The 13,775-nt window shown below is 35.7% G+C and overlaps 1 protein-coding gene across 1 annotated transcript in view; it reads right to left on the bottom strand.

Moving 5' to 3' along the window:
* Nucleotides 1-13,775, bottom strand: part of MSR1 (macrophage scavenger receptor 1) — a gene marked incomplete at its 3' end in the record, with an annotated part of 80,723 nt that overhangs the window by 49,484 nt on the left and 17,464 nt on the right. The window contains exon 5 of the mRNA XM_080928336.1: nt 4,098-4,284. Within this exon, the coding sequence (XP_080784462.1) occupies nt 4,098-4,284 (187 nt within the window). The remainder of the gene's footprint in view (nt 1-4,097; nt 4,285-13,775) is intronic.

The raw sequence follows: 13,775 nt of genomic DNA, 5'->3' as shown, positions 1-13,775 counted from the left end.
TCAGATTGGCCAAGATCCAAAACTCAGATGACAGCAAATGTTTTCGATATTGTGGAGAAAGAAGAACATTTCTCCACTGTTGGTGGGGTTGTAAACTGATACAACTACTCTGAAAATCAGTCTGGCGATTCCTCAGAAAATTGGACATAGTACTACCTGAACATACAGCTATTCCACTTCTGGGTATATGCCCCAGTGACTCTCCAATATACAACAAAGATACATGCACCACATTGTTCATAGCAGCTCTATTTATAATAGCCAGAAGCTGGAAAGAACACAGATGTCCTTCAGTAGATGAATGGATACAAAAATTGTGGTACATTTACACAATGAAGTACTACTCAGCAATCAGAAACAATGACTTAACCAAATTCCTAAGAAAATGGTTTCATCTAGAGAGTATCATCCTGAGTGAGATAACCCAGTCACAAAAGAACAGACATAATATGCAGTCACTGATTGTGGGATGCTAACCCCAGAGGCTCGGACATCCCCAGAAACAACTCACAGACTGTGTGAAGTTCAAGAAAAAAAGAAAGCAAAACAAAACTAACAAAAAAAAATAACATTTTGCTCAATCCTTACACACCATGAAAACTTTGACTATTTCCTTTTTTTTTTGCTTTATATGTACTTTATGCTTATTGTAACTATTAAGATTTCAATGCATTTATCAAAACTTTAAAAAATCAAGTACTGACAAAATATATTCATATATTTTTGTGCAAAATGCTTTTAAAATCTGTATATTTATCTCTGTTTTTAACATTAAAGTTGTTTAGTAATAATAGTAATAATAATAACAACAACAACAACAACAACAATAATAATAATAATTAATAATAATAATAATAATAATAATAATAATAATAAAAGAGAATTATGTTTCCCCAAATAAATCCAGTAAAATATAAAAAAAATAAAAATAAAAAAAAATGTTACAAAACTGATCAGAGTCTTAAATTCAAATTTTTGGTAGTAAAACCAATGCCTAATCCACAAACTCAAAAGTCTGCACCTGAAGTTCAGATTAATGAGCTCACAGATATTACAGACAGACAGAAGATTTAAGATTAGAGGAACAAAAACACACAGGACTAATTTCTCCAAAATACATGAAGACCTCTTATTGTCAATTCTAAATAAACAACTTTAAGCAATTTTCCAATGTATATATTGGAAACCAGAGGGCTCGGTGAAGTTCAGCAGTAGAGCACGCAAGGCCAGTACTGAAGTGGGAAATTGACTTCTGTGTGAACATGCCTGTTACTTTCTTGACTTCATTCCCCCCAAACCACTTTACATCAACTATTATACAGCATTTCCTTTTTTTTAGTTATATTAACTAATTCATCAGTTACTCTAAATACACACAATGAAGACTAAATACTGAGCCATTTAATAAGACAGATGGGCATACACAGATTGTGGTATTCAGAAGCAAAATCCCCCATCAATTATTATCCTCATAAAATAACCAAAATAACTATGGACATAAAAATGTGTATGGTACACAGCCAGAAAAATTAAGAACAAATAAAATTTCTCAAGAATGTGCCATTGACTTGGTCTGAATGAACTTCCAACAGCTTTATTTTATTTTTTACTTTAAAAATTTTAATGCACAAAAATAATTAAAGATTTGCAATATTTTTGCAACTACTATTTAAGTTATTTTACTAGTATTTTTAAAAAGGATAAAATTTATATTATACATTAAATATGAGAATTACAGAAATCTATATAAAAACTAACCAAGGGTTACTGTTAAATTATAAACATGAAATGCAGATTTTATTACTTCCTATATTCATTTCTGAATAGAATGAGGTATAATCCAGCTATTTTAAACATGCATATTTTTTAACCATAATTATCTGATATTTACGTTTTCTGAGTTACACTTCTATGGCATTGAACATAGAGGTAACAAGCTATGTTTATTCCAATATAAGAATGTATATGAAAGAGAAACATAAAGACATGTTCTTCCTTTTTAATAACATACCCCAGTATACTCACTTTATATAAAAGGGTAACAAAGACATTGGCATAGTTTCTAACATAGGTGCATTTATTTTCTAATGCAGTGTAACTTGTGATTTAATCAATGACTTTGTAAGTACTCTTCTCATTACTGTCTAGTATTGGCTGTGGGACTGAACCTAAGTTATGAAAGGAACTTGATCCAGAGATGAGTGATCCAGAGTTTAAAGGAATAAAATTAACTGTCTCATGAAAAGTCCAAATAAATTCCTCTCATTAAAAAAGTGCAAGATAAATAGTACAAACTAAGCTCTCACTTTTAAAACGTCATAACATAGAGATGAACTGTCCTCTCACACAAAGGCAGCCAGGGAGTGTGCTGTGAGGCAAATCACTTTCAGTTCCCTGTACCACTCAGTTATCTTTGAAGATGCTGACAGTGTTAACATACATTACAACACATTTCACCACAACGAAGATGAGAGGAGTAAGTCATAATGTCTCTTAAGCGTTTTCGGTAATTTTGAACGAATAAATCCAATAAAAAACATTTAACTTTTTAAGATTGACTGTATAAAGGAGTAAGTTGAAAGAGACATACATCAAGCCGTTAAAAGAAAAAATAACAACACAAAAATAAGTAGTAGAAATAGGTGCAGGGAAAGGAGCTGCCAGACTTTCTTTTTTAAAGTAAGCATTTTTACAAGACATAAAATTTAAAGTGCAAAATGTTGAAACTGTAGAAAAATATCCACAACATGAGAATATCATCCTGAGTGAGATAGCCCAGTCACAAAAGAACAGACATAATATGCAGTCACTGATAATGGGATAATAACCCAAGAAAGCTCTGAACACGCCAGAAACAACTCACAGACTGTGTCAAGTTCAAGAAAAAAGAAGAATATATTTTAATTAAAATAGAACTGTATCACATCCACCTTTCCTTTCTACAACCCCTTTCAGTTTCTCTCCCATCCCCTCAAACTAATACCTTCTTTTCCTATATTACTGTTGCATATATACATATGTGTATGTATATGTACCCACAAATACTTAATTACAACCTTAAAAAATGTATTCGTATACTTCTATGCAAAAATGTACATTTATCTTTGTTTCTTAAAATAAAGCTTTTCAATAAAAAAAGAAAAATATATAAATTAGACATATATATATATATATATAAAACTTTTACATATAAATGACTTGTGTTTCTCAAAAAAATCAGTTAGAGTCATTAGAACTGCCCCAGAGGCTCACACTGCCCCAGAAACAACTCACAGACTGTATGAAGTCCAAGAAATAAAGAAAACAAAACAAAACAAAACAAAAAAAATCTCTATACAACAAGAAAACTTTGACTATTTCCATGTTACATTTTGTTTTACATGTACTTTATGCTCATTGTAACTATTAAGTTTTCAATGCATACTAACAAACCTTTAAAAATATCAAGTACTGACTAAAAAATATATTCATACAGTTTTATGTAAAAATTATTTTAAAACCTAAAAAAAAGTACTAACAAAAATGTATTGTATAATTTTATGCAAACAATGCTTAAAATCTGTACATTTATCTTTGTTTTATAAAATAAAGTTGTTAAAAAATCAGTTAGAGTCATTGGAACTAAGAAGGAAGTAGCGTATATTTGATTACTACAAAAGTTTAAGATGTGTTGCTAATTAAAAGTATAGTCAGATAAAAAGACATTTTTATGGTTATATAGTAATCTGTTTTATTTATTTATTTATTTATTTATTTATTTATTTATTTATTTATTTATTTATTTATTTATTTAGAGGCAGGATCTTGCTCTGAAACCTTGTCTCACTTCAAACTTGTGTCAAACTTGTGGTGGCCTCCTGCTCAGCTTTCAAGTGCTGAGTCACCATGTCTGTCTTTGCTTTATTCTTTAAGAAATTCCAGGGCACGGGTTGCTTTATCATGCCTGACCTCATTTTAACCTTTCTTCTGTGAACTTTTAGCATCAGCACCCTCAGAAACCACTTACTTCAAGTGACAATGCCAGTTACCAAATGTCTGCATATAATGACACATTCTTAATGTCTCATTTCCACAACAAGATTTTTTTTTTTTTTTACCTTGAATTAAGGTGATATTTTTCAGTGTCTGTGAGTGTTCCCAGTCCTTCAGTCTGAGGTCATTGGTGATGTTGTTCAATACTTTCACTTCCTGTTTTACTTCCTGTTCCACATGCTCTTGTTCTTCTTTCACAGACTGGACTTCCGCTGATACTTTGTATATACGTTCCTCCAACTTATTGATGTCCTATATAACACAGTCAGCATGGCAATTTTATTACAGTTAGGAAACATGTCCATGCATAGGGTGTTTTAAATGTGATTTTTAAAAGCACATAGCATTGAGGGAGTGTTATAGAATAAGAATAAGAAAATGAGTGTAAATGTTAATATTTCCTGCCTCTGTCTGCTAACCTAGATCTATTCCTGGAAGCTTCTACTCTCTGTACAATCCAATCTAGGCCTATGTTTTCAGCCTCTGAGACTTGCTGCTGAATAAGGTCATCCCTTTTAAGTTCTTTCTGATTCTGGGCTGGCTGATTGAACTCAAAACAACTCACAGACTGTATGAAGTCCAAGAAATAAAGAAAACAAAAAATATACATATATTCACAAAACAAGAAGACTTTGACTATTTCCATGTTGCGTTTTGTTTTGCATGTACTTTACGCTTATTGCAACTAGTACGTTTTCAATGCATACTGTCAAGCCCTTGAAAAAAATCAAGTACTGACTAAAAAATATAATCACATTGTTTTATGTAAAATTTATTTTAGTGTCTGAAAAAACAGTACTGACAAAAATGTATAATTTTAAGCAAAAAATGTTTAAAATCTGTACATTTATCTTTGTTTTGCAAAATAAAGTCGTTTAAAAAAATGCCTTTTCAAGTTGACTGATTCAGTCTGTTTTCTCTCTTGGCCTCTCCTGGACATCTCTGCTTAGCGCTATGCTAACTATGGAAGTTCATTAGAATTTTTAGCTTCCTTGTAATTCTCTGATTCATTCTGTCTTCACTTGTGTCAAGCTTCTTCTCTCTGAAACCTGTCTCTGTACTAATATCCTGTTCAATCTCTCTCTCTCTCTCTCTCTCTCTCTCTCTCTCTCTCTCTCTCTCTCTCTCTCCTTTCTTAAGTAGTTTCCTTTCCCTCTCACTTTTAATGAGAGTGGGCACATACTATTTTGGCAAATCTTTCTCTAATTCATCACTTTGTCTGCCCCTCAATTAGACATCATTTTTATCTATATTTGCTTCCTTCTACAAATAACTTGACCTTCATTGTTTGTGATTAAAGTTGTGTACTAAGGGCTGAACCACAACACAATAAAACAGTTGCTGTTTTGTTGTTGTTGTTGCTGTTTTTCTTTAAATAATACAGTCTTTGGTTCACAGTGTGATCAAATATACTGCAACAAAATGGACATTCAAAATTCTAGTCCTTTGGCTATAAAATAATTTGAATACATTTATGCAAAAATGTTTACATTTTTTCCTTTTATCTTTGTTTTGTAAAATAAAGTTAAAAAAATTCCTCATCAAAACATAAAATTTGTTAACCATACACTTAAGAATGCTTTTAATCCCAAATACACAAATATCTACAACTAAAATTAACATCTTGTCAAAGGGGTTTTAGCTTATCTAAAATGACATTTCTTTATTGCATATTTGTGGTAAAATATTCTTAGTTTGTGAAGTTATTTAATATTAACTAAAGCTTCATATTATTCTTAGCAATAATGACTATAAAAGAGTTTCAGGCTCAGTAAAATTTCCAACTAGCATTTTCATAATATTTTACCTGAAATTTTTATTCCTTCTGCTTTTGATGCTTTATTTCACTTTTTATCAATTATAAATACACTACAAACAGACACAATCACATATACATATTCATCCAGAGAATATATACAGTTATTTTCTTTTGTTATATTTATTTGAGAAATGTACCTCTTGGCCTTAATCTGTTACTGAGCTAAGAGTGATCTTCAACTCCCAATTCTCTTCCCCTACTTTCTCAGTGCTGAGATTTCTGATATGTACTACTGTTCATTATTCCATCTGCATATGTGGCAGAGGATTGCCTTACCTGACATCACTGGGAGGGGGTCCCTTGGTCCTGTGAAGACTCAATGACCAAGGGTAGGGAAATGCTTGGGCAAGAGTGGGTGGAAAGGTGGTGGTGCAGAGCACCTTCATATAGACAGGGGCAGGGGAAAGAGGGTTTGTGGAGGGAAAACTGTAAAGGGGGATAACATTTGAAATATCAATAAATAAAATAAGCAATAAAAATGAAAGGAAAAAATGATACTATGTGAACAAGAGAGAGGACTATCTTTCTTTTTTTTTCTTTTAAAGTGAGGAAATAATTTACTTTTTTTTACACTCCAAATTTTATTCCCCTCCCAGTCCACCACCCAACTGTTCCACATCCTATACCTCCTACTGCTCCCTCCTGTCTCCACAAGAATATCCCCCACCCCATCCACCCTGCCAGACAGCTAAACTCCCTGGGGTCTCTAGACTCTTGAGGGTTGGTTGCCATTTCTCTGCCTGAACCCTGACCCAGTAGTCCTCTGCTGTATATGTGTTGGGAGCCTCTCTTTCAAATTCATATTTTGCCTATCTTTGACAGGTAATATGATGATGTTTCATAAAATGTCCCTGTTTCTTAGAAAACATTTACTAATTTGGCATTGTATTAAGTTTGCTTTATTTTTTCAGTGGAATAAAAATTGCACAAAGAAGACCAGAAGAAATAGTGTTTGCCTATCATGTGGAGAGGCCTTGATTATGATGTAATTACCCCAAATTAAAAGTGTAGTCTATACAAACTCAAAACTACTCCTTAGGTCTTCAAACATAGTCGCTTTTTATATTATTTTTTGGATATTCTCTGTATTTACATTTTAAATGTTATCCCCTTTCCCCCACTCCCATCCCCCATCCCCTTCAACTTACTTCCATAAAAGTGTTCTTGTTCCGAACCACTCACTCTTCCTCAGTGCCTTGGCATTTCCCTACGCTGGAAAAATGCACCTTTACTGGACCAAACCCTCTTCTCCCATTGATGCCACACAATGCTATCCTTGGCTACATATAAATTGGAGCCATGGGTCTTCCCATGTGTGCTCAATGGTTAGTGTTTTCGTCCTTGGGAGGTTTGGAGGGTTTGTTTAGTTTTTAATTTTGTTCTTCCCATGGGGTTGTAAACCCATTAAGCTCCTTCAGTTCTTTCTCTATTTCCTTCCTTGGGGACTCTGTGTTCAGTCCAAAGATTAGCTCCATGCATCTTCAACTATATCAGTATGACTCTGGCAGAGTCTCTGAGGAGGCATCCATATCAGCCTCCTGCCAGTAAGCACTTCTTGGCATCATTAATAGTGAGTGGGTTTGGTGGCTGCATATGTGGTGGATCCCCAGGTAAGGCAATGGATCCCCAGTTGAGGACCACAATGAAAGAGCAAGAGAAAGGTCTGAAGGAGCTGAAAGAATTTGCAACCTCATGAGAAGAACATCATTATCTAACATAGTCTTATGTCTACTGGCTAAAATACTTGACCTGCAGGGCATTCTATCATTTCTGCTGGAACTAGCACATTACCAAATCAAGTAAAAATTGTTCCTCCAATTTATTCTTCACTCAATCATCATACGTCAGTGGAACCCTGGTTCTGTTTCAACACAAAGTAAAAGTTAACTTTGTCTTTCATTCCCTTCAAATTATTCAAAGTCTAAAGTTACAGCTGATGTTTCATCTTTCTATTTCTATTCTATTCTATTTTTATTTTATTTATGTCCTTCACCCCATAGGTGCTTCTTTAAGTACTTTTGAACCACCCAAATCCTTCATTTGAATACTTGATAACCCAATGATATGTTATATGCTGAGATACTTATAAACAATGTGGAAATCATGGAAATTCAACTTTTTGTGAAGTATAATATATAAAGTTTTTAAGATGAGGTTGCCCATCACTGGCTTATGGTAGAATTAATGGAGTAATATGTAAAAGTTCAAACCTTTGGAACATCTAAACTTACAAATTGAAAATATACAAAACATTCTTTTTTATTAGTATACACTTAGTAAAAAACTTGGTAGATTTTCATTAGGAAGAATAAAATTGATGCAGAACGGCGGCTCATAGAGGCTGAGCAACTGGTGAGTGGGAGACCAAGACTGCAGGGGAGCAGAAAAATCTCTGCGGAGTGCACACGGAAAGTGCACACCATAACTTGCCCTGCCCCGCCTTGCCCGATCCAGCGATTGGGAACAGAAAATTAGAACTTCTGTTTCCACCCGGAGGCAACTACTGGACGCAAAGCGGAGCCTAGCCTACCTACCACCCAGATCGGCGGCTCATAGAGGCTGAGCAACTGCGATTGGGAACAGAAAATTAGAACTTCTGTTTCTACCTGGAGGCGACTTCAGGACGCAGAGCAGAGCCTGGCCCATCTGCCACCCGAAACAGAGGCTCATAGAGGCTGAACAACTGGTGGGTGAGAGACCTGGGCTGCAGGGGAGCAGGGAGATCTCTGTGGAGTACACACAGAAAGTGCACCCCATGCCTTGCCCTGCCATGCCGTGCCTAATCCAGAAAACAGAAACAGAACGTTGGAACATCTGCTCACACCCGACGAATCTGAGGCATAAAACAGAGCTTGACCCATCTGACACCTGAACCAGTGGAGAACCAGGGACACAGACCAGAGACAAGGAAAAAACAAGAACATATCACTGACAACAAAATGGCAAGAAGAAAGAGAAAGAGTATATCCCAAGGGAACCAAGACAATCTAGCAACACCAGAGCTCAGCTCTCCCATAACAGCAAACATCAGAATTCCAAACACTCCAGAAAAAGAAGACACAGACCTGAAATCATACCTCAAGATGCTGATAGAGATACTTAAACAAGAAAGGGAGGAAAAGCAAAAAGATTCAGAAGCTTTTAAAGAAGAAACAAGAAAAACACTCAAAGAACTCAAAGAACTAGAGGAAAACAGAAACAAAAAATAAAGGAATGGAAGAGGGAAGTTAAAACAGAGATTGACACAATAAAGAAAACACTAAAAGAGATAACCCTAGACTCAGAACACCAAAAAAAGAAATCAGGAGTCACAGAAGCAAGCGTTTCCAATAGATTACAAGAGATCGAAGAGAGAATCTCGGGGGCAGAAGACAACATTGCAAACATAGACAAAACAGCTAGAGAAGATGCAAAAAACAAAAAGCTCCTAACCCAAAATGTCCAGGAAATCCAAGACACAATGAGAGGACCGAACCTAAGGATAATAGGAATAGAAGAGAGAGAAGAGTATCAACTAAGAGGCACAGTAAATATCTTCAACAAAATCATAGAAGAAAACTTCCCTACCCTCAAGAATGAGATGACCACAAGCATAAAAGAAGCCTTCAGAACTCCAAATAGGTTGGACCAGAAAAGAAATACCTCCCGACACATAATAGTAAAAACATCAAGCGCCCAAAGTAAAGAAAGAATACTAAAAGCAGTAAGGGAAAAAGGTCAGGTAACATATAAAGGCAGACCAATCAGACTCACACGCGATTTCTCAACAGAGACAACGAAAGCTAGAAGAGTCTGGACAGACATCATGCACTCCTTAAGAGAGCACAAGTGCCAGCCCAAGCTGCTATACCCAGCAAAACTATCAATCACCATCGATAAAGAGACGAAGATATTTCAAGACAAAATAAAATTCACACAATATCTGACCACAAACCCAGCACTACAACGAATTATAGGTGGAAAACCCAATACAATGAGGGAAAATACAGCCTAGTAAGAACAAGAAAACTCCTATGCAAGAAAACTAAAAGAAGAAAAAAATACAGACACAACTCAACCCAAAAAAGCAATAATAGCAGGAAACAGAAACAACTATTCCTTGATATCTATTAACATAAATTGTCTCAACTCCCCAATAAAGAGACATAGACTATCAGACTGGATACATAAACAAAATCCAGCCTTTTGCTGCATACAGGAAACTCATCTCAGAAACAAAGACAGACACTATCTCAGAGTAAAAGGGTGGGGAAAAAACTTCCAAGCAAACAGCTCCAAAAAGCAAGCTGGAGTGGCTATTCTAATATCGAATAAAGTAAATTTCCAATTAAAAGTTATCAAAAAAGATAAGGAAGGACACTTTTTACAAATTAGCGGGGAAATCTGTCAGGAGGAACTCTCAATCCTTAACATATATGCTCCAAATAAAAAATCACCCACATTCATAAAAGAAACCCTACTAAAGCTCAAAAAAATACATTTCACCCCACACAATCATAGTGGGAGACTTTAATACCCCACTCTCACCAATGGACAGATCAGGGAAACAGAAACTGAACATGGACACTGCAAAACTAGCAGAGACTTTGAACCTACTAGAATTAATAGATATATACAGAACATACTATCCCAAAATAAAAGAATACACCTTTTTCTCACCACCCCATGGCACCTTCTCAAAAATTGACCACATAATTGGACACAGAACGAGCCTCCATCGATATAAGAAGATTGAAATACTCCAATGCATCCTCTCAGATCACCATGGTCTACGGCTGGTCTTTAACAACAACAAAGACAACAAAAAGCACACATACACATGGAAACTAAACAATGCTCTGTTAAAGGATAGCAGGGTCAAAGAAGAAATAAAGAAAGAAATTAAGGATTTTCTAGAATTCAACGAAAACGAAAACACAACATACCCAAACCTATGGGATGCAATGAAAGCAGTATTGAGAGGAAAACTCATAGCCCTAAATGCTTCCTAAAAGAAACTGGAGAGAGCTCACATCAGCAACCTGACAGCACAGCTAAAAGCCCTAGAACAAAAGGAAGCAGATATACCCAAAAAGTAGACAGCAAGAAATAATCAAAATTAGGGCAGAAATAGACCAAATAGAAACAAAAAGAACCATTGAAAAAATCAACAAAATCAAGAGTTGGTTCTTTGAGAAAATCAACAAGATTGATAAACCCCTAGACAGACTAACTAGAGGGCAAAGAGAGAGCATCCAAATTAACAAAATCAGAAAGGAAAGTGGGGACATAACAACTAAAACTGAGGAAATTCAAGAAATCTTCAATCCTACTACAAAAACTTATACATCACAAAATTGGAAAATCTGGAGAAAATGGATGAATTCCTAGACAGATACAAGATCCCAAAGTTAAACCAGGACAAAGTAAACCATCTAAATAACCCTATAACACCTAAAGAAATAGAAGAAGTCATCAAAAGCCTCCCAACCAAAAAAAGCCCAGGTCCAGACAGATTCAGTGCAGAATTTTATCAGACTTTTATTGAGGATATAACACCAATACTTGCCAAACTATTCCAAAAGATAGAATCAGATGGAATATTACCCAACTCATTTTTTGAGGCTACAATAACTCTCATAGCTAAACCAAACAAAGACCCTACAAGGAAAGAGAACTTCAGACCAATCTCACTTATGAACATTGATGCAAAAATACTCAACAAAATCCTTGCAAACCGAATCCAAGAACACATCAAAACGATCATGCATCATGACCAAGTAGGCTTCATCCCTGGGATGCAGGGATGGTTTAACATAAAGAAATCCATCATTGTAATCCACCATATAAACAAACTCAAAGACCAAAATCACATGGTCATCTCACTAGATGCTGAGAAAGCATTTGACAAAATCCAACACCCCTTCATGGTAAAAGTCCTGGAAAGAACAGGAATCCAAGGCCCATATTTAAACATAATAAAAGCAATATACAGCAAACCAACAGCCAACATCAAACTTAATGGCGAGAAACTTAAAGCAATCCTACTAAAATCAGGGACTCTTCAAGGCTGCGCACTCTCCCCCTACCTATTCAACATAGTACTGGAAGTCCTGGCTGGAGCAATTAGACAGCTAAAAATGATCAAGGGGATACAAATCGGAAAGGAAGAGATAAAAACATCACTCTTTGCTGATGACATGTTAGTTTACTTGAGTGACCCCAAAAATTCCACCACAGAACTACTACAGCTGATAAACAAGTTCAGCAAAGTGGTTGGATACAAAATTAACTCAAACAAATCAGTAGCCTTCCTATACTCAAAAGACAAACATGTGGAGAAAGAAATTAGGGAAAAGGTACTCTTCACAATCGTTACAAAAACTATGAAATACCTTGGTGTGACTCTAACTAAGCAAGTGAAGGACCTGTATGACAAGAACTTCAAACCTCTAAAGAAAGAAATTGAGGAGGATCTCAGAAAATGGAAAGATCTCCCATGCTCATGGATCAGAAAAATCAACATCTTAAAAATGGCCATCTTACCAAAAGCAATCTACAGATTCAATGCAATCCCCATCAAAATTCCAACCCAGTTCTTCATGGAATTGGAAAGATCAATGTGCAATTTCATATGGAATAACAAAAGACCTAGAATAGCGAAATCCATCCTCAACAACAAAAATAAAACATCTGCAGAAATCACTATCCCTGTCCTCAAGCTATATTACAAGGCAATTGTGCTGAAAACTGCATGGTACTGGTACAGAAATAGGCATGTGGATCAATGGAATAGAATAGAAGATCCAGAAATGAGCCCTCATGTATATGGTCACCTGATTTTTGACAAAGGAGCAGTAAACATTCAATGGAAAAAGGACAGCCTATTCAACAAATGGTGCTGGTCCAACTGGCACTCAGCATGCAAAAGAATGAAAATAGACTCTTTCTTATCTCCTTGTACAAAGCTAAAGTGTAAGTGGATCAAAGATCTCCACATTAAACCAGATACACTGAAACTATTAGATGAGAAAGTAGGGAAAACCTTAGAACACATAGGTACAGGAGAAAATTTCCTGAACAAAACACCAATGGCTCAAGCTATAAGGTCAAAGATTATCAAATGGGACTTAATGAGATTGCAAAGTTTCTTTAAGGCTAAGGACATTGTCAAGAAAACAAAATGGCAACCAACAGAATGGGAAAAGTTCTTTACCAACACCACATCAGATAGAGGCCTAATATCCAAGGTGTACAAGGAACTCAAAAAGCTAGACACCAGAGAATCAAATAACCCTATTAAAAAATGGGGTACAGAACTAAACAAAACGTTTTCAGTTGAGGAACTCCGAATGGCCGAGAAACATCTGAGGAAATGCTCCACATCCTTAGCCATCAGGGAAGTGCAAATCAAAACAACCCTGAGATTCCACCTCACACCAGTCAGATTGGGCAAGATCCAAAACTCAGATGACAGCAGATGCTGGCGAGGCTGCGGAGAAAGAGGAACACTTCTCCACTGTTGGTGGGGTTGCAAGCTAATACAACCACTCTGGATCTGTCTGGCGATACCTCAGAAAATTGGATATAGTACTACCTGAAGACCCAGCTATTCCACTTCTGGGCATATACCCCAGAGTCACTTTAATACACAACAAAGATATATGCACCACAATGTTCATAGCAGCTCTATTTATAATAGCCAGAAGCTGGAAGGAACCCAGATGTTTTTCAGAAGATGAATGGATACAAAAATTGTGGTACATATACACAATGGAATACTACTCAGCCACCAGAAACAATGACTTAACCAAATTCTTAAGAAAATGGCTGCATCTAGAGAATATCATCCTGAGTGAGATAACCCAGTCACAAAAGAACAGACATAATATGCAGTCACTGATAGTGGGATGCTAACCCCAGAGGCTTGCACTCCCCCAGAAAC

This window comes from Micromys minutus (genome assembly GCF_963924665.1).
Source record: "Micromys minutus genome assembly, chromosome: 14".
Lineage (NCBI taxonomy): Eukaryota > Metazoa > Chordata > Mammalia > Rodentia > Muridae > Micromys > Micromys minutus.
This window is presented reverse-complemented; position numbering and strand designations above follow the sequence as displayed.